The 21,894-nt window shown below is 42.9% G+C and overlaps 1 protein-coding gene across 6 annotated transcripts in view; it reads right to left on the bottom strand.

Moving 5' to 3' along the window:
• The window catches only part of MYRF (myelin regulatory factor), a 127,761-nt gene that overhangs the window by 61,080 nt on the left and 44,787 nt on the right, over positions 1-21,894 (bottom strand). For 3 of the 6 annotated variants that reach the window (XM_077321172.1, XM_077321175.1, XM_077321173.1), the window contains exons 2-4: positions 16,511-16,598; positions 14,461-14,835; positions 1,225-1,286 (exon numbers count right to left, since the gene is read on the bottom strand). In XM_077321172.1, coding sequence (XP_077177287.1) covers positions 1,225-1,286; positions 14,461-14,835; positions 16,511-16,598 — 525 coding nt within the window. Of the gene's footprint in view, positions 1-829; positions 1,132-1,224; positions 1,287-14,460; positions 14,836-16,510; positions 16,599-21,894 lie in introns of those variants that run through there. The other 3 variants (XM_077321176.1, XM_077321177.1, XM_077321178.1) reach the window with 2 other exon arrangements.

Genomic DNA, 21,894 nt, shown 5'->3' with positions numbered 1-21,894 from the left:
ATAGTTTAGAAAATGAATCATATGACTGAATTGTGGAAGCCTCGGATCACCTTCGGTGTCTGGCATTTGAAAACCTTCCTGAACGTTTGAGAACAGCCCTAGAAAATGAAGACCGTAGAGGCAAATATATATAGAGAGATTCCACATCTGCACCTCCAACCTATTTAGAGCCCCTTCACTATAAGGTCCGGGGGCATGTTCTTCCTTCACCAGAATGCGACCCTTGTAAACCCCTCTGCCACAGGTTTGAAGAAATGCGCTGTTGCCTTAGCCTTGAGGGAAAGCAGTTCACTCTGTGGTGAATAATCTAGCCTCTTTGGTATATTTAAAGAAGGGCCAGGAGGAATTCCAGGGATTTTTGTACTGAGATAAACAGAACTCTTGACCTCTTCCACAGAGAAAGGAGAAGTAGCTGCTTCCACTACAGTCAAGGCTGAGGTTTTTCAGGAAGGGGCCAGTGGGGAAACTTCTGAAGATTCCTGTCTCACACATTCACTCCTGGCCCCCCAGCCCTGCTACTTATTCACTAGCATCTTAAACTTCTAGATCTCCTGAGGAGGATCTCATTATGGAATGTCAAATGTAGCTGTTTGGGCATGATAAAAACCACCCACTTCCCTCCAAGCATATAAGGCTAGAAGTGCGACAGCAGAAGGCCAACCTCATCCAATGGGGTGTGTGTGTGTGTGTGTGTGTGTGTGTGTGTGTGTGTGGAACGGCAGCTTCTGGTTAGTCGTACAAGATTTCTCAGACTGCCCCCCCCCTGCAAAAAAAATAATAATGGACAAGCATCCTCAGAAAGATCACCAAAGGCTCAAAGTGTACTTACCACCTAACAGAAAGCTCATGCTTCAGTCTTCATTTCCAGAATATGCTGGCTCTTATGTAATTCTCAAGGTCTCCCAGCAAGAAATGGGGCTCGAACACTCCCTTTTCATGTTTCATTGCTGCAGAAGTCGCTGATTTTCATGTCTTTGAACATGGGTTTACAGCCCTGTCCATTCCACAGGCCTCGTGTTCTCTCTCCCACCCACCCTGGTCTTTCCAAAGAGTAGCAAGAAAACAATAGGCAAAAGTCTAGGAATATTTACTAACTGATAATCTCTTCACGTATTGCAAGCAGCCTGTTTTTCCCCGACCGATAAAGATTTCAGAGCCAACCACTTTTGCCAACCAAAAAAGGGGGGGAGTCTGTGGAGTATAGGTTTTAATCTTAGCACTTACCATTCACCTGCTGGGGGGAGTATGCTTCTGATCCAGAGTCCGGGGGAGAGTCGGGTAAAGTGCTGAACAGCAATTGAGAAAAACAAGAAAAAGTCAAGCTAGTGTCTAGCAAAATTAATATGGTAAAAGAATGCAAAATATCCTCCAAATCTGGGGGGGCAGGGATAGGAAATAACACACAGGGTATCATGATTAACCCCACTAATGGAAGCACCCCCCACTGGCAGAGCCCAGCAATTGAATCCACATGTATTTTTCATGGATATTAAAAACAGAGCAAAGTGAGCACCCAAGAACCAAATCTTTCTTTAGCCACAGCCCCAATGCTTGGCCATTCCTAACTCTTGTTTGTAAGAGAGTAAATAAGAACTGAGTATTTGGGAGCTCCTTACACCATTAAACCAACTTTCTCAGCAACTGAGAAAATCTGGGATTGCTTCAACTGGATTTCTCACCCCCAGTCTTTGTCCTATAACACTTCCACAGTAAGCCCTTTGATTTTATTCATAGGCATCTCATTTCATGGCCATTTTGTCAATCCTAATAAGACTTCTCTCTTTGGCCTACAGCTCATGTTCAGCTAAAAACAGCACACACAGACACGTATCTGTTTCCCAGAAAAGATAATCAGTGTCACCACAAATACAGAGGAGGCTTTTGGGGAGCCTGGCTTGGTTCTGAAACCTGATCCATCACAGCAAAAATTGTCAGGCTAAGGGTTAGATTGTGACATCATCATCACTGCCAGTGGTTTTCTGGGAAGCAACAGCACTGAAATTAACAAAACTATTCCAGATGTACAAGAAAGGAGAACATGGCCACAAGCCAGCAAAAGAAAACCAGGTATATCAAAACAATTTCTCATCAAAATTATGCAAAGAAAGACTGATTTTAAACCTGCTGATTAATTTCCTAGATCTCATTTTTTAATTTCTTTATACTACACCATCCCGATTCAGATTGGGACTGTAGTGTATGGAGAGACAGGTCTTCAGACTCCTGCCTACACCATTTTCCTGATTTAAAATAGTGCCAAGGGCAGCCATTTGCCCTGATAGGGCTCCATTTACCCACTGGGAAAGCATCTGGGTTTTCCCAATGGGCAAATAATGCCCCATGGGGTCATTTCAATTTTTTTTTGGGGGGGGGGAAAGGCATAAATCCTCCCTCCTTGAGCCCTGGATCCTATTCCACATGCGAGCCTGGGCTTAAGTTCCCAGCACAAAACTTGCTATACACCTGTGTACAGGGAAAACATAATTTGTAATGAAGACCATCTGAGATGTCTGAAACCTATGGGGAGCCTACTTTAAGACAACTAACTTCCACTAAGAGTGCCAATTCTGGCACTAAGAGCCAGTTTGGTGTAGTGGTTAGGAGTGTGGACTTCTAATCTACCGAGCTGGGTTTGATTCTGCACTCCCCCACATGCAGCCAGCTGGGTGACATTGGGCTCGCCACAGCACTGATAAAACTGTTCTGACCGAGCAGTGATATCAGGGCTCTCTCAGCTTCACCCACCTCACAGGGTGTCTGTTGTGGGGAGAGGAAAAGGAAGGCGAATGTAAGCCACTTTGAGACTCCTTTGGCTAGAGAAAAGCGGCAAATAAGAACCAACTCTTTTTCTTCTACTACTATTGAATCAACTGCAAGATTAGGAACCACATCTGTATTCCCTTCAATCAAATATATTCAGTACCATCATCATAAGAAAGCCTCCTGACGTTCCCTGCTGGTCAATGAGTTCAGTTCAGATCTAATAAATTGACTAAACATACCTTTCATGCAGAATGGCAGAGTCAAGTAAACAGAAACAAGCAAGAAGGGCTATAGGAGGAAATGAGGCTGATATACAATCAACTCAAGTACAAATAAATTCATATGAAGTCACCTCAGGACAACCCTGTAGTTTCCATGTATGAAAGCCTGGAAGGGGGGGGGGTGGATAGAAAAATGGTGGAAATTTTGTGGGGTTTAATGGAAAAAATAGGAAATTTTGGAGTGTGCTGGGGGGGGACTGGCTTTTTTCTTTTCTGGAATGAGTGAAATGTTTTTTAAATCAAAGTTCTACTCACTCTAATGCTACACATCTATCCATATTGTAGACATATACAACATATTAAAGAATATGTTTACCATTTAACTATGAACAATTCTGGCAACAACTAATACAATGTGTTTGATGATAATACATTATTAAAGACGTCAGTATTTTCAATTTTATATAGTTTTATTTTATATCCTATCTACCTGTTGTCACTGTGAGGGACTGTTTCTGTACAATCCCCCCCCCAAAAAAAAAGAAAATAAATGTATTTCAGGTGGAAATAACATCAGCAACAACAGATGTTTTCCCTCCACAGAAATTTTACATCTGTACATATGCTATTAATTCAAGACCCTCCTCTAAAGATTGTTCGATATCTACCATTCACATAAGCTGCATGCTTTGACGGCAACCTGAGGGCAAGGGCTACACAGACTATGGAGAGAACATTGTCCTATTAGCCCAAGAGCCATTGTTACATTTCCCTACTCACTGCTTGAAAGTGTGCAAGACAGCAGATAGAAAATGACTGCATACCTAAGCTGCTATAGTGCAGGAACAGTCAACTACAATGCAGATATACCAGGAAATTCTCACGCCATTTGTACATCTCAGCAGTCATTCACAGAGTGCTTCCATACTGTGTTCAACTCACTGTTATTAACAGAAGTGGCCATTATGGGTTTATTTTAGTAGTGGTTTGGAATAGGACTCGTGGCAAAATGGCCTCATTGGCCCACAAGCACTGCTCTGTTCAGCCTTTTTCATCCTGAAACACAACATTCCTCTGGCCTGCCAGACCTTCAGAAAGGATTTATCTGCTTCTTTCAGTACTGCTGCCATCAACTGGCCTTTGTAGGAATTACCCACCAAGCGGGCCAGTGTTTGTAGCTCTCCTTCCCAAGTTGCTGTTCTAAGGCCACACCTCATTCCTGCATCTTCTGCTATGCAGCACCTGGTTACTGTTATGTATGCAGACATTAAGCCATGCTGGTACAGCCATGCAAATGAAGGAGTATAACGAAGCCAATCATAGATTCCCTAAAGACTCTGAAAACAGCCAATAGTCAGGCCCCATTAAGGACCAATCAGGTTACTTGGCGGGCAACCTGAAATGTATTTAAGTTTGACAAGTTCTAGTGTTTGCTGTTTGGTGTTCTGGTTGGAATTGTTGATTGCTTTCAATGAACTTGTGTCTGTGTGTTACTGAACCCACTGACTTAATAGTTACCACAGTTATGGTTTACTATACTAGGAGGTACTCAAGTTCAGCTGCACTGATGACAGGGGTTGGGGTCCCTGCGGCTGTACTCCACTTGTGCATTGGTTCCACCACATGGCTTTGTGGGAAAATTGCACACCACTAGTCTGGCACTTCACCTCCTCTGAATCACCTTAGTCCATGCCTGTTTCTGCACTAGGAATATCGTTCGGAATGCATTTTTAAAGGGTCAAGTTTTTTATCCATTTCCGCACTAAAATTTGCACCCTCACTTTCCCCAAAACAAAGGATTTCCGGGAAATCCGGTTTTCATTTTTTTAAAGCAAGGTCTAATGGGGTCTATTTTGGGGCTATTCAGTTTTTCATGGCACCCATCATTTTGAGTATCTGGGCATACCAGTATCTGAGGCGGATATTGAGGCCCATTCCACACCAAGATCAATGTGGCAAATTGATTACGGAAAGAAAAAAACGGAATTTAAAATAGTGGAATTCGGTGTAACGCATACCTGCCTTTGTAGTGGAATCCAGTTGAGTTTCAATCATTTGCCCTGAGTTTCAATCAAACCGCCCTGAGCCTCCGGGGAGGGCGGTATATAAATATGATAAATAAATAAAATTTCCCACAGGTTTCCGGTCTCGGCAAAAATCGCTAGAAAGGAAGCGATGTTTGCCGTGCTTTGTCCCGCCCCTGGCTGTCAATCAAACGAGCAGCCAATGGGCGGTTATTACCATGCTCCGGAAAAGCCCCTTTGCCTTTAAGAACATTAAAAAAAAAAAGAAAAACGCACGTTGCAACGAATATGACTTGATTCCTTGATTCCTTGCTTCCTCATAACATAGAGACCCATCTAGCTGGCAGCTGGCATGTGAGCTGCCGTTTCATTGTTGCCACGCTCCCCCGAGTGAAAAAAAAATCCCCCCCCCGTGCACGGCGCGATTTTTGGCCGAAAATAAAGGGAACTTGCAAATGGGACTGTGTTGTGCTTGGTGACAAAGCAGCTCTGTGGAGGGACTGCAGCCAGAGAAGCCTTGCTGGGTGAATGAAGGCTCGCCGGTTCATTGCTCTCTGCTTGCTCCAAGAAAAAAAAATGGCGATCGCTTCGCCGGAAGATCAGAGGAGAGAGCCAGGGGGAGGGACTTTGCTGAAACCGCAACAATGGTAACGCACAGAACTTTTTCGCTAGTGTTGTAGATTGGTTGCAAGAGTGTAGCGCTTTCCAGAGGGTGAATCCACTTTTTGGGATTTCCCTGGAAGGGCTACAATGAAGCGCTTCTAGCAGGACTGTTTCAGGAGTGTGGCAGATTGTGTACGATGTTGTGCATAACTGCATTTTAGTAGCAATAACAATTAGTCACACTCCTGCTACATTAAACTTGTGCGGAATGGGCCTGAGTATCTGAGATGGCTGTGGACTTGGATTGGAGATGGGAAGCAAGAGGACCTCCATGCCTCTCCTTCCTGATGTGATCTGACAGCCGTCCCAGGCAAACCTTCCCCATCGCTACACAGGGCTGCATGGGCTTGGATGTGGATTTCTCCATGCCACCTTGCTGTTCTTCAGAAGCTGGCTTTTGGCTTGGATGGAGAAAGGGCAGCTGGGGGAACTCAATGTCTGACTTCTCCAATCCTCTGGGGACAAAATCTTGCTTGTTACAACACTGTAGTGTTGTAACACAATGACCTTAAAAAAAACAGCTTGAGGGAAAGGGGGGAGGCAATCGAGGGCATGAAATCCTGAAATGAAGAGGTACAATTAAAAGAAAGGTGCAAAGCAAGCACCATTTTGCAAAAAAAAAAAAAACTTTTGAAACAGGGAAGGAAGCAAAGCATTATGAGAGGCTGTCTCCTTCCAACTCCAGTGCAGAAAACATATGATGAATTACAGCCATTAAAGCGAGGGGAGGAAAGCCCAAATGCAGAAAGCAGAGTACCAGCTCACATCATCTAACCAAAGCCCAAAGAAAGGCTAAAATGAGGTATGTCTCCTAATGCAGAAATGGTCAGTGTAGGAATGGGTGTTGGTGGACTACGGCCTGGGTTTGAAACCTGCTCAGTGGATGCTTAGTACTATGTTGAAACCAATGTAAAGGATTTGCTTTCAGGCTGATAGGGTAGCCTCATGCACTGTTGGCACATCTGCCATGCTAGGCTCTCCCTTATCCAGTTGGCCCTCTTTACCCAGAGTGTGAGTCACTGAACAGGTCAGAGGGCATCATGACAAAGGGCACAGGGTTGGAATTCACCAAGGATGAACAGAACACCCTCAGATCCCTAACTATACCCATATTAAAGATATATAACTGTGGCCACTTAACAGGGCACCTCCTCTGTGTGCATGTTAACCACAGGAACAATGGAATGTGAGCCCTAGAGAATGGGACTGATGATTGTGCAGCCTGCACTACACCTTCCCTATGAATATAACCTGTCAAGACAACAAGCTTTCTGGATACTTACAATAAGAATAATTATTTAAAACTGACTTAAAGCGAACAGTATATTAAGCTCTTTGAACAGCAGTTACACGTTATCCAGTTTCTGGGCTTTAAAATAATGCTGTAAAAACATGATGATGAAAGATAAAGCATATGAAGCACAGAACAGAGTATTGGAGGCTAGGAATGGGCTCAGGAAAGGATTAAAAGGAACATCAGAAATGGGCTTGAAGGAAAGTAGGTTTTTGTGGTCCATTTTCTCTGCCTTAAGAAGTCTTCAAGCAGCTTCCCATCTCCTTTCCTTTCTCTCCCTTTCAACAGACATCCTGGGAGGGTAAGTAGGGTTGAGAGGGTTCTGAGGGAACTGTGACTGGCCCAAGATCACCCAGCAGGGGTTGTAGAATCAAACCCGGTTCTCCAGATTAGAGGCTGCCGCTTCTACTCACTACAACACACTGATTGTTCGAGACTTTGGAAACAGCATAGGAGAAGGTACACAACTGGGAATGGAAGCATGAAGAACAGATGAAATGTTACCCTGAAAGAGTACAGCAAGAACATGAAAAAGAAATCACAATACTAAACTACAAGGGGATGGCTTTTAAAGGTGCAGAAGAGGAGACTGGCATTCATATGGAAATCAGCAGACATCTTTAAAAGAGGTGATGATTATGATGACTGGAAAATGGATTCTATGAAAGATGGAGTTTCCTAGACAACTATTTCGCCATCTTCCTGCAGTCCCCTTTTCTGTTTCAGGAAGTCAGAGAGCCGTGAGGAACAGTATGGAATGCAGGGAAGGGGAGGAAACTGTCCGCCCAACTTTGTACAGGCTCTTACTCTGTTCACAGAAGGGTTTGCACAAGAAAGGAGGAGTCGGTTTCTGCAGCTTTTCCTTTGCACTCCATCCCCGCTCCCACACTCCAACTCACAGTCGAGAGGCATTCTGAGTTGACTGAAGAGGAAAGGGGTCTTAATGAAGACAGCCAGCAAGAAGGAGCTTGCAGCAGTCAAGAGGAAAGAGAACCAGGATGTGGGCCAGGGATTTAAGCAGTAAAGGGGAAAATGTGGCTTTTGAAGTTGTGGAGGAAGGGGAAAAACAAGATTTGGCAACAGTTTGGGTGTCAGTGGAAAGGGAAGAACATGTCTCCAAGTTTATACACCCTGGATAAAAGGGGAAGGAAACAGGAGTTGGAACCCTGACTTGGCCCAATTTCATCAACTCTCACATGCTAAGCAGGGTCAGCCCTGCTTAGCACTGGGATGAGAGGCCACCAAGGAAGTCCAGGGTCACTATGCAGAGGGGATAATGGCTGACCACATCTGAATGTCTCTTGCCCTGAAAACCCTATGGGGTCTGCATAAATCAGCAGAGATTTGATGGCGCTTTATACTACCACCAGGAGTAATAAAGAAGGGGGTCACATATCAAAAGATTAAGAATTCTGTCTTTTCCAATATTCGTTTCAGAGTTCCACAGATCTTGCAGCCTCAGAGGGGGGAAGGTTTTTGTTAGCTGCTGATAATTTAATTGTTTATTTTAGTATGTTCATTGTGTTTTAACTGTTTTATTGATTGTTTTATCCTACTATGAACTGCCCTGAGCCCATTCGCAGAGAAGGGTAGTATATAAGTTTAATAAATTATAACAACGACTTGAATGAACTGGTGTGTATGTGTTTGGGCAGAAAAGACAAGATTTTATTTGTGTATTTTTACAACAGCCCTAAGAGAGACAGGTTTTGGAATCACCCGTATCAACAAGATATTTGAAGGTGTGAACGTAAGTGACTACTCAGATAAGTGCAGCATCAAAAGAGTAAAAGGCTAGTGGGAGTCTGTGAAACTCAGGCCAGATGAAGGAGAACAGTAAAAGACAGAAACACATATTTCTTGAAGACAAAAGCACTAGTGGGCAGGGGGAACACAACAAAAACAGAGTACCCAGGAGGACAGAATGCTCAAGAACAAAAAATAGGTCCCTCAATTTCAACTATAAAGGGAATGTGAAATCCTGGTAAGAAGCTCCAGTGGACCAGAACAGATCATAGTCAAATGACAGCCTTAGGGACAAACCAAACAACTAAAGTGGCTATTGACAGAGAAGGAAAGAGGTAGAATAGGGACTACATGTCCTGTCACCAGGCAGCTAGCAAGGACATGATATTCCCTTCTCTCACACACTCACACACACACACAAAGCTAAAGGCAAGAACTGAAGATATCACCTTCTATAAATGTCGTTGAAATTCCCCTACCACATCAGTATCTTTCATGAGTTCTTGCTACCAGGCCCTACACAGATTCCTCCAAATCAACTTCACCAAAAGAAGCTCTAGCCTAGGTTAGTTGGCTGATCAGTAGCCAGGAGACTCAGAATGTCAAAAAAGGAAATGGAACACTTATTCTTCTTTTGTGCATTTATGCCCTTACTAAAGAGATGAAACCTCATGCTGTACACCTTCCTCAGCTGTATACATTAGGACAATAGTCTATCTTTCTCTTGATTCTGCACCTGTGTTCTCCTTTAATTTCTATTTCCAGTCCTTGCAATATCAGCCACATGCAGGTCTATGGCAGGGTTCCTATTATAAGTGGACAACTCATTGTGGTGATCCTAAGCTTAATCAGAAATTAAAAGAATTATGCTTTTTAAAAATCACCTCAAACCTTGCTTTGAAGAACTTTCTATTCCTGTCTCTATGTTCTGCCCTTTATCATTTCAATTTCCTGGCATAATATTTACAGAAGGGTTTGTATATATCTCCCCACAGAAAAGTCAGGCTGGGCCAATCCATTGAGTGAGCCTTCCTAGTAGGGCGCATGACACAGACATGGCTTGTTTTGCAAAACAGATCCTTGGAGTGACATGGCATTAGCAGAACATCAGAAGAAAATATCCTCTTACAAGTCCCATTTAGGACAAACATCAGTTTGCTTTGGTAAAGGTGGGGATGGATGACTCAAGAAGCACTAGATTGTGGAGTCCATTCTATAGTAGTATCTTGGTGGAGTGTCATCTTGCTGGCTAGCCAAAATAAGGAGAAAGATGTTGCTCTTACCCTATGCACATTCCCTTTGCTTTTTTACACTCAGCAAATGAAGACACAAACAACATATAAAACAGGGAACACCACAAGTTATTCACTCTCTCTGTGAATTCACTCTCTGTGTTTTGCCAATTTCCTTGCACATGTACAGACCAACAAATCACATGTGGATTTAGCCAGTGCTCTTGCTCCCTCACCCATTCATGCTTCATGCTGGCTGTTTGCTAAACATTTAAAGGAGGGGTAGTCAAACTGTGGCCCTCCAGATGTCCATGGACTACAATTCCCAGGAGCCCTTGCCAGCATTCGCTGGCGAATGCTGGCAAGGGCTCCTGGGAATTGTAGTCCATGGACATCTGGAGGGCCGTAGTTTGACTACCCCTGATTTAAAGCAATGTACATCCATGTATTTGTATCAAAGTCCATCCTTTGCCTTACTGAAAACCACGAAAATGGCATCCCTCTATACAGACATATAAAACTGTTCAGGGGGAAACTATGAGTAATATTACTAGCAACTACTGAGCATTGTGTCCATGGCTGGCTTTTCCCCATTCAGAATGAACTGCTCAAAAAAGCTGCAAAACTAGTTTCTTCACAGTTCACCTCAGGAGTTTGGGGGGGGGGACTGGATTGCGTACCATGAGGGTGCTCCCAAATTATCTAAATTTTCCCATAAATATTACCTGCAAATACCCCATTTCTAAAGGCGCATGCATAAAAACTGATAGGTCGAAAGAGTCACTCCTAGACCATTCATGCACTTTGGTGTTACTCCTGCTTCCTGACTTGAATGCCCAGCGGATGCTCTAACTTTGTGACCCCCCTTCTGCAAAAGGACACTTATTTCAGGGATTTTTTTCCCTTGAATTCAGACCTGACTCTGCCCACATATTCTGCACTTCTGTTGAAAAGGGGGTTGTGTGATCCTGGTATCATCATGCACTTTGTCAGTGGCAGAACCTCCTTTTTTCCTTGGATGCATTGATGTTGTAATATAACATTGTAAAGAAAGTCTGCAATGTGGGGAGCAGCATGGCTACCATCATTTCAAAGGTCCCTAGCTCCTCCTTAATCAACAACGAAGGAAATGTCTGACAATCATCAAACTGGATACACTAATTCAGTAATTATGAAGCATGTTACATGTGTCCTCAGGTACTCTGTCATAGATGGAACCTCCTTTTTTTTGCATATGCAGTAATCTTATAGCATCATAACATTGAAAGCACACCAGAAGCTATAGGGGAAGAGAAGGGGTGGGGGGAGAATGAGAAAACAAGTGCATGGTATGAAAACCTACCTACCAAAAGAAAAAGAATAAAAACAAGAAAAAAAGGAATTCCATGGATGGGCAATTGCATGGAGAAGTCTACATGAAACCTCATTGCCTGTTTTGTCCCCATGTTATAATATTGTTATATTATAATTTCAAAAAAATCATTTTGCAATGTGATCAACATTATGCTTAGAAATAATCAAATTGCTCAGGGGACAACGGAGAATGGTAGGTAGGGTGACATGTGACACTGGTAGCACAAAACGGCAGCATGGTGGGAAACCAAATTTGATTTGGGAATTCCCCAATGGAAAAGGGCAACTTAAGATCTGGAGGAGGAAAAAAACATCACTGTAAAGGAGGATTTGGAATCCATGGGCTAAGGTGGCATAAAATTCTAACTACTCCTGGGACAACAAAATTTTGTGTGGCAAGTTTTGCATTGTTCGATTCTTTAAGAATGCCAATGAAAGGTTTGTTCTTGTGTGGAAATGGTACCAGAAAACAGAGAAAATCACTGTTCCAATTATTAGTCTAAAAAAACCCCCTACGTTCTGATCCTAATTGTTTAGAAATTCCTAGATACATTCCATTGTTAGCACTATGGAAGATCTTTTTCTAATATTCTGAGAAACTTTAGGAATGCTAACAAGGATTCCCTCCAATCTGTAGTGAATTATACATTAGTTTGCTCACTGGAACTTGAATTCCAAATTTGCATTTCTGTTCTTCAACCTGCTTACAGGTAGTATAAAGGGAAAAATGGTATCTTATCCTAATACAGTCACAGCCACTGCCATACTGAGTGGAAGGCTGTGTTCAGGCCCAGCATTTGTTTCTTTGTTGGCATCACAGCATTATACAACTCCCCATTTTGCAAGCTTGTAGACTGAGAATGTAAGACAAAGAGTCAATCTCTGAGGTAACATCCTGATGCATAAAGCACTAGTTTGCTCAGGCCCATGTTAGAGTCAGACACATTAATACAAAGAACATACTCTTTGCCAGTGATGTAACAGCATATGTATATACCTGTAATCAGTGGGTAGACCCTAGTTGGGAAAATATGTTCTTAAGTGTGTTTTCCTTTCAGTACAAAGTGTGTAGGAAGTATTAAATATCAAATTTGTGGAACATACTGTTCTAGTTGTGCAGCTAACCAGCTTTATGATACTCTTCTATATTATTTATTTATGTTTCAATTTATATTTCACCACTATCGCACAGTGGCTGGTCGTATTAACCTATATAATTCAGTATCATGCTTTGTCAACAAAACGAATGAGATGTCAAGTTACACTATGCACAAGCTGCCTCTAAAGATTACACCAAATAGACATCACCTATCCTTTCTTTCCCCACTACAGATACCCTGCAAGGCTGGTGGGGGGCTGAGAGATCCTGAGAGAACTGTGACTAGCCCAAGGTCACTCATCTGTTTGCATGTGGATGAGTGAGAAAGGGACCACCTGTCTGAATATGTCCCCCAGGAAATGTTCTGGTCATCCATGGCTAACGGACTGGTAGTACCCGGTCCCAAAGAAGTGTGACTGGCCTTGACCAGGGCCAGATCTTTTCCAGCCCCGGCTCTTGTCTGGTGGAGTGAGCTTTCAGAGAACATCAAGGCCCTGATGGAGCTAGCACAGTTCTGTGGGGCCTGCATGACAGAGGTCTTCCACCAGGCATACAGTCTGAGACCAGTACGCACAGAAGAACTTGAACATCATATGGGCCTCCCCTACCAGTTTGGGGTTCTCATTCCACATCCCTCCCTCTAGGGAGGAAAATGAGATAATGACTCAGCTTGTGATATTGTGCTATTCGTTTTCAGTAGTTCTAAATAGAGAGCCTCTTGTGGCGCAGAGTGGTAAGGCAGCAGACATGCAGTCTGAAAGCTCTGCCCATGAGGCTGGGAGTTCAATCCCAGCAGCCGGCTCAAGGTTGACTCAGCCTTCCATCCTTCCGAGGTCGGTAAAATGAGTACCCAGCTTGCTGGGGGGTAAACGGTAATGACTGGGGAAGGCACTGGCAAACCACCCCGTATTGAGTCTGCCATGAAAACGCTAGAGGGTGTCACCCCAAGGGTCAGACATGACCCAGTGCTTGCACAGGGGATATCTTTACCTTTAGTTCTAAATATATTATGCATTTTATGGTTTTACTATCATGGTTTTATATTGTTCATATTGCTGTAACCCACCCAAACGCACCTAAACAGTTTAATGGCTAAGGAAGGATATGGACCACAGCATAACATTGTGTCTTAGTATTATAATGATGAGCCTTGACTGCTTCATACTATTATGAATTCTTCTTCTCATATTCAGTCATAACTTACCTTTGCATAAGGTGGGAATCATATTATCTCCCTAAACTAACTTTTACTGTGAAGATTCCATGTTTGTATCTGAGGAAATAAATTCAAATCCTATTGTACACAATTAGAAATTGCAAACTCTTCATTTTTCAAAAGGTTTAGTGCTCCACTATGATCACTTTATTCGCTTCCATACGAGTCAGCCAAAGACAGATATTATTTGCCTACCAGGAGTGACTTCCTTAAATTCACGTATTTCTCTCAGAGAGAGAGAGAGAGAGAGAGAGAGAGAGATATGAACAATAGTTCCTGGTTTGTCTCTCAGTTAATTGTTCCTGGAGCTCTTACAATTCATGTCCTGTTTCCTCCCTCTTTGTTATTTTCATATGCAGGTTATAGTGACTCATAGCATTAACAAATATTAACAAAAAAGTGAGTGCACTTCAGCTCCAGCATTGAGGACTATGACCAACTCTGTACCACCTGAAGAATCTCAAACCAGCCCCATAGATTCTAATTATTATCAGATACTCGACTATGAAATTATCTGTATAATTATCTTTATATATATTTGAAGATGTTCAAGATGGATAAATGTTCCTAAAGGTAGCTTTAATGCTTTGACATTTCAGGTCATATTTTATCCTCTAATACTCAGCTTTTGGCTCTCTTAGTAGCCATTTTCTTTTGTGCTTAGGTGTTGCTATCTCACCATCAGAAGTCCATCTCCTTTCACAGAACACTAGTCTTCTTCAATGGGGACTCTATAATGGGCATAGCATTATAAGAGACTCTGGAGAACCATTCCATTACAGCCCTTCTGATTTTAGAATTGTACCTGTCCCTCACACCTAACCTTTTTCTTTGTTCAGTATCACTTACCCAGGTGCATAGGATGCTTTGAGCTCTGATTTGATTGGAGGGCCAATACTAGTCAGGCAGTGGCCTCCAAGGTATCCCTTGGGTGCCACCATGCCATTGTTGTTATTGCAGTTGAGGTGAGGACTGTAGCTGGGTCCACAAGGGTTGGACAAAGGGGGACCATGTCGGATTGGAACTTGGTTGCTTGGGGTGCCGTGATGGAGACCATGCCGGATCGGGAGTTGGGTACTTGGGGGGCCATGAAGGAGGGCACCACTGGACACAACATTGGTCACATGGCCAGCACTGGAGACAGATGCAGTGGCAGAGTTGGAAGCCTGGACATGAGGGTAGCCAGCTGAGGAAGGGATTTCAGGAAGGGAGTCCAAGTCAGAGCTGTGGGGTAGAAGTTGAACCTCCTGAATATTATATATTACATTTTTTCTCATCTACAGATTTGATACACTGTACAGATTATATCTATAAATGCTCTTGACCCGCAGGGCACAACAGTACATAACTAAAGGGATCAGAGAAAAGGCACAGTTCCATCTAGACTGAAGCCAAAGAGAGAAGCTTGAAATTGTAAAATATATTTTGCCTACACTGAAGTGGGTAAAAAACACATTCTTGTACCAAAAAGCTTTAAAAATGGGTGGGGTAGGATAGTGAATATCTCCACAGCTTTCATGACATCGAGGATGAAATTGCTGTGGCATTCCTATCATGTTGAGGCCAAAAATATTTTGCACGTGTTGGGTATTCTGGGAATCTCACTGCAAAGACTCATCTAACTTTTCCCTGGTTCATAAGATGTAATCACCTGGTTGTAAGAGGTCTGATGTCACAATGTTCTGCCAAATGTAGCAAAGATGGACTTACAACCAGTGCACTTATGTCCTGATGTGAAAATTCTCTTTTGCATGTTAATATGGCCCTGTTGTAGATGGAGGGCAAGAGATGCTGTGACATATTTGGAGATAGAAGGGCACACTGCATCTCTGTGACTAAGAGAACGTGGAGAAGGTGCTGTTCTCCAGAGAATGAGCATCCTTTATAACTGACAGAGAAAACATGCCAGCCTTTTAATGTGTTAACATACTTGACTGGAGGATCCATGTTCTGATGAGCTTGAGTCCCAAGACCTAGCAACCAGATTGGCTATGGCCTTCAGAGTTCATATGGGGAAGTGTCTGAAAAGGAAAGTTGTTCCTTTGTATGGGAGTTTGCTGGTGGAGCTATTGGACAAGTCTTTTGGGGGCTGACTCAATGAAGGATGACATAGGAGAATGATGCTAAAGATGTTTGCAGATGTGCCAGGGAGGGAAGCATCATGCAACAAAGACCAGATATGCGATGGATACCTGGTAGGTAACTTTTATTTTGCAAAATGCATCAAGATCTGTTTGGTAGAACCCTGAGTTTGTGCCTTGTAGAAATAAGGTTGTTTAATTAAGACAGTCTGCACGTTTCCTTACTCACCTTGGTTCCTTGGTATGTTAAAGCAATACTTCTCTGTGGCATAAGCCTCAGGCAATCCTATGAGAAGCTGAATTCTATCTGGGGTGGTGATGTTGATAAGAAGGGGGTAATCTCCCCCACATGGTAACAACCTCCTTTACAGCCTCTGACTTAGGAAATTACCCACTTGCAATACTAAAGACTCAGATGCTTTGTATTTAACTATGCCTTCATCCTTGTTTTTGCTTTCCATAAAGTTGAGTCTGGTGACAGCATTACTTAGGCAACCAGAAGACATCACGTTTAATGATACACAGCCAGAAGACTGAGTGCTGACCCCTGGAGTCAAAAGTTCCTCCAATGGACCTACTGCCAAATCAGGAAGATGCAAATAAAATTTAAGAAAACCTATGGATATAATAGGATCACAGAGTTGAGTAGAATTCTGTGGAAAAGCAGAAGCGGATGATGGAAGTATGTTGTACAGTAGTACTCAATCATACCCTAAAATAATCCCCTACGCATTCTCAAAGGAGCAGTAATTATCACTTTGACAATGCCATACAACCACTATTTAACATTCAAAGTACAGAGAAATGAAGGCACTTACATATCTGGTGAATCCTCCTTGCCAATGTATTCTTCCAGGATACTGGTGTCGATGTTTGATGGTTCAAGAGCTCCATTAATATCGTGACCTGAATCAAAAGTCAATTGAAAAGGAAAAGCAATTAGAAAAGTAGAAAGAGAAGTTCAAACAAGATGCTGCTGTTTCCCCAGGCCCAGATGGAGCTCTGATGATGGAAATTCCCTCAAACAAAAATATTTTTTGAAGCCAAGTCACTGAATTGGCTTTAAAGCTGAATATTTGAAGGGGGAAGTGAGATTCAGATCTAAAGAATGGAGTATTGTTCTGGAATCATCAACTGGAGACCAGGGGGTGGACACCAGAAGAATAGGGCCTAGAGAAACTGGACAAGGAATCAATTGACTCAGAATAGCTCAGAAGCAGCCAAGGGATTTGAGTCTAATGGCAGATACAGTCCTCTAGAACAGGCATAACCATAGTCATCGATGTATTAAAATAATCTGTTCCACTTAATATTTCAGGTAAGGCCTAGGAGGAGGAGCTGGTCTCATGGCTTACGTGCTTAACACCACTCAGGGCAACTGTCCCACCCCTGAGTGCCTCCTTCTCCAACCAGCTTGCCTGTCTGTCCTGCAGCCAGCCAATTGCCTTCCGTCCCCCACCCCTGACCACCCCCTCCTCCTTCTACTTCCCTCTGAGGCTCCCTGCTGTGTGAGAGCTGCCCCTGCTGGTGAGTTTCCTGCCTGGAGGAAAGGGGGAAGGAGGAAGGTTTGGAACTGCCACACTTTTCCCCACTGGTAGCCACTGAGCAGCAGTGAGGGGACATGCATGAGGACAGAGCCACAGGGAAGGGGTCATGTGTAGGGGCAGACCAGACAAAAGGGGGGAAAGGCTGACCAATTTTCCCCACCCCTGCAAGCATAGTGGATTCCTGTGGAGGTAGATGGATGGAGCCTGAGGGGTTTAAAAGCAAGCAAGAAAATGGGGGGGGGGGGGAGAGCGTGGGATCTTCCATGGCCAGTCTTGCAGGTCCCTTTCTTATACTCCTCAATAAGCTGGGGGGGGGGGGGTGGAAGAAGCAGTAATTTCCTTATCAGTGGCAGCCATCAAACATTTCACTCCAATACAGCTGTAACTCTGACCATTTGGTGTATATCAGGTAATCCCAGATGAGCTAGTCCAAAACGAAAACAAATACACACAAAAAGGAAGGAAAAGAAAAACATTTCAATATTTGAAAAACATCAAGAAGTTCCTAAGCTATGTAAATATACATCTCTGATGTCCCCAGCAGAACATTCTTTATATGTTTCTAAATCATACACACTCCAGATCCTGTAGTATAATTTTCATTTCTTTTTTTGTCATGAGGCTTTAGACAGATGTCAGCTCTTTTGTCTACCCCATGTCCACTTTTACAACTCCTTCATTTCAGAAGATGCCTGGATTTTCTTTTTGCTTTCTTCTCTTGACTAGAAAAGACATTTGGTTTGTTGATATGAAGTGTTCCCTGAAAGACCTCTAGGGTTGGTGCACCCTAAGCACCAAAAGCATTATCAAGAAAAGGGGAGGGAATCCTTTACCCAGAGCTCACATAATAATAATAAAACCTTTTCCTGAATGGCTCTATCACATTAAATTAAACTGATAGATCACTTAAACAGCAGATCAGCACAAAATCAAAGGAGTTTCCCACCCACCCCACTCAGCATTCTGGGTAAAGGTTAGTTAACCCCCTAAAAAAGACAGGAAGAGGGGCATTCCAGCCTATCAGAACATTATCCTGTGAAAATCCCTTTCATACCAAGACAAGCAAACTGGCAGAAATAAATCCAGCAAGGAATTTTGCCAAATGACGGGGAGGGGATAAAAATGTAAAAAGTAAAGATCCCCCCTCCCTTTACAACATAAATGGAAAAAAGGCAGGCCAAGGATACAACCTGACTGTAACACTTATAACTCTTTGTTCACCAGACCAATCATACACTATAATTGCCCAATGATAGTTACAATAGAAAATGTTCTTTTTTTACTTAGACTGAGCATGCAACTATGTTTGTTGAAAAGATCAGAACTTTTCATTGCTTACATTTGCATCCTTCTGTTCCTCAAAGATTCCTTTTTAAAGATTCGTTACCCTTTTAAAGGAGGGGCTATTCCCCCCCCCCCAGTATGCACAATTTTGCCCTGACCACAAATTTAGACCATGGGCTTATTACCTTCTCCTGAGACATTTCATACATTCACTGTCATGTAGAATTCTGCATCTAGATTCCCCCCCCCCCCCACACACACACATAGCAATTTATGCTTTCAAATTTACAACAAAATACTAAATATGTGTATGTATTCCAGCACAGATTCTTGTAGCACTGCTGGAGATTACCTTCCTCCACTGGAAGAACTGACAATTTATTATGAACATTTTGCTTCGTGTACTTAAGTCAATATGCTAGGAAACGTTAATATCCAAAGTAATTTTATAGATAAATTAATTTAAAAGCATTTGGGAATCTAGGCAAAATGTATTGAGTTTGCTTGTCTCTTCTGTGTGCCCCTGCTATTCTGAGAGGTCTCAGTAAATTTCAAAGAGATTTTGTAAAAAGAAATTCCTCTGCTGCACAGGGAAGGAAATCAAGTTGTTGTAAGATGAGCTCCATGCTTACAGTGGGATCAAAGGAGTGATTTTACTAGATTGTCTCTTTTTATTACTGCCCCAATACAGTTTGTTCAGGATGGCCTCCAATTCTAAGCAGTGAGGTGGATCCAGCCACTCTGCTCAGCAAAGTCTGAAGTCTTCCTTCCACCTTAAGTGGCTTTTCCACTGGAAGATAGTGTTGCCCAGTCCCTCCAGTCACTGGCAGGGAATGGGGGGTAGGACTGCCAGACTGAGGTTTGGAAACTTCTCATGACTTGGGGGTGGAGCCTGGGGAGGACAACGCCTCGGTGGGATACAGTGTGAACAGAGTCCACCCTCCAAAGTATCAATTTTCTTCTGAGAAACTGATTTACGTAGTCTGCAGATGAGATGTAATTCTGAGGGATTCCTAGGTCTCTCTTGGAGGCTGGCATCCCTACTGGAAGAAGATCCATTTAGAGAAAAGCATACACTTTTTCAAAAAAAAAGTTAGATCCAAATCTAGCAGCAGACATAGGGATCTACTGTGGAAGGAATGATCCACATTTGAGAACTCATTTTGTGCCCATGAGTTTAAATCTAATCCTCTGGATTTACCCAGTTTCTAAATTAGGCATTAACATTTAGTTTTTAAGAGACTAGTTTTAAGATTAGTCACTATATTTGCTTTCTTTGAAGTTAGGGATAAGGAGACTAATAATTTTTGCAGGTTTGTAAAACACATTAGCCTTATAACCTGTGGCAAGTAATGATCACCTTGAGGTGACCAGGGATAGAAATATTCATCAACTGGAAACAAGTTGGGTTCAAAAGAGTAGCCGTGTTGGTCTGAAGTAGCGCAATAAAATCAGTCCAGTAGCACCTTTAAGACCAACAAAGATTTATTCAGGGCATGAGCTTTCGAGTGCAAGCACTCTTCCTCAGACTAAGAAATAAGTTGCTTCTTTTTGATGGTTAAATACCTTGTTATGCCATCAGTTTACCGCAGAACTACTGTGTGAATAGGTGGGCTGGCAACATTTGCAGACTTATTGGCAATACTGAAATTTCAGTTCTTACAGAACTCATGGATGAACACCAGTTGGTCCTTGATCACAAGAATTTAGGCACTTTGAAAACTTAGAGCAGTACTACTGCAAGCACAGAAACACACACGCAAACACTCAGTTCTGGCTATTCTTGCCTCTTTCTCATCCATTTCACACACCTTCCCGATGTTTCACAGAACTGCACATTTCCTTCCCCGCCCCAGCTGAAACCACACATCTTCTTCAGCTGCATAACAGGATCTTTATTGGATCATTACAAGAATCATCTAGTTCAAGATTTTAGTTATGGAATTGCCATTTAACTATTAAAGCCTGCTAGATGTTGATACATATGTCACTTATTAGATCATAGAAACTCAATGGGTGTTGTTTACCTAGATTTCAGTATGGTTTTTTTTAATGCTGAATTTACCAGCATTTATTAGTTTTTGATGAGGAAACATCTACTGGCACAGCTCCTGAAATGGATGTAACTACAAAACATGGGGCTCAGCTCTGGGGCTCACCGTTGCTTTCCTCCGAGGCTGCTCCCGTCCTCAGGAGAGAGCAGGCAGCCTGGAAGAGCAAATGGCAGTGGCTGGTGAGCCTTGGAGCCCAGCCCCATTCAACACACCGCCGGTGCCTGTCCTCTGAACCCGCCACTGTCCTCAGGACAGCACGGACGGGTGGAGGAGGTAGCAGCGGAAGCACCACAGTGGGCAGGGCCTGGCCTCACCAGTCATTGCTCCAGCCATTATGTAGGATTTTTCCACATAATGGCCAAGAATCCGGTTGCCGGCTCTTTTTTATAAGATATAAGCACGCCATTTGACAAGGTTCCCTATGATCTGATAAGTAAACTGAAGGACTGTAGACTAGATTTTTGAATGGTTAAGTGGATAGAGAACTGGCTAGAAAACCACAGCCAAATTGTTGTCAATTATATTTCATCAGAGAGGGTGGAGGGAGGTGAGCAGCAGAGTGCCACAGGGCTTGGTACTGGGTCTGGTACTTTTCAACATTTTTATCAGTGATCTAGATGAGGGGGTGGAGGGACTATTCATTAAATTTGCAGATTACACCTAATTGGAAGGAGGAATGAACACCCCAGAAGACAGAGTTCAACAAGTTCGGAACATGCTAGAAAAGTAGACAAATGAGAACAAGATGCATAGAATCACAGAATAATAGAGTTGGAAGGGACCTCATGGGTCACCTAGTCCAACCCCCTGCACTATGCAGGACACTCATAACCCTATCATTCATCCACTGTAACCTGCCACCCCCTCAAGCCTTCACAGAATCAGCCTCTCCATCAGTTTCTGTTATAAAATTTCCAAAGATGGAGAACCCACCACCTCCTGAGGAAGCCTGTTCCACTGAGAAACACCTCTGTTAGGAACTTCTTCCGGATGCAGTTCAATAAGGATAAGTGCAGAGTTCAATATCTGGGACACAAAAATGAGAAGCATGCATACTGAATGGGAAATACACTTCTGGGTAGCAATGTGTGTGAATGAAATCTTGGGGTACTTGTGGACTGTAAGCTAAATAGGAGCAGACAGTGTGATGTGGCAGTAAAGAAGGCAAATGCAATCTTGGGCTGTATCAAGAAACATCATATCAAAATCGCAAGGTGTCATAGTCTCGTTGTATACCACATTTGGTGTGTGTGTGTGTGTGAGAGAGAGAGAGACCAATATGCAGTTCTGAAAACCTTACTTCAAAAAGGATGTGTA

The sequence above is a fragment of the Paroedura picta genome, chromosome 2 (assembly GCF_049243985.1).
Source record: "Paroedura picta isolate Pp20150507F chromosome 2, Ppicta_v3.0, whole genome shotgun sequence".
Taxonomy (NCBI): domain Eukaryota; kingdom Metazoa; phylum Chordata; class Lepidosauria; order Squamata; family Gekkonidae; genus Paroedura; species Paroedura picta.
The sequence above is the reverse complement of the archived record's forward strand: the minus strand, read 5'-3'. Positions and strand labels throughout refer to the sequence as shown.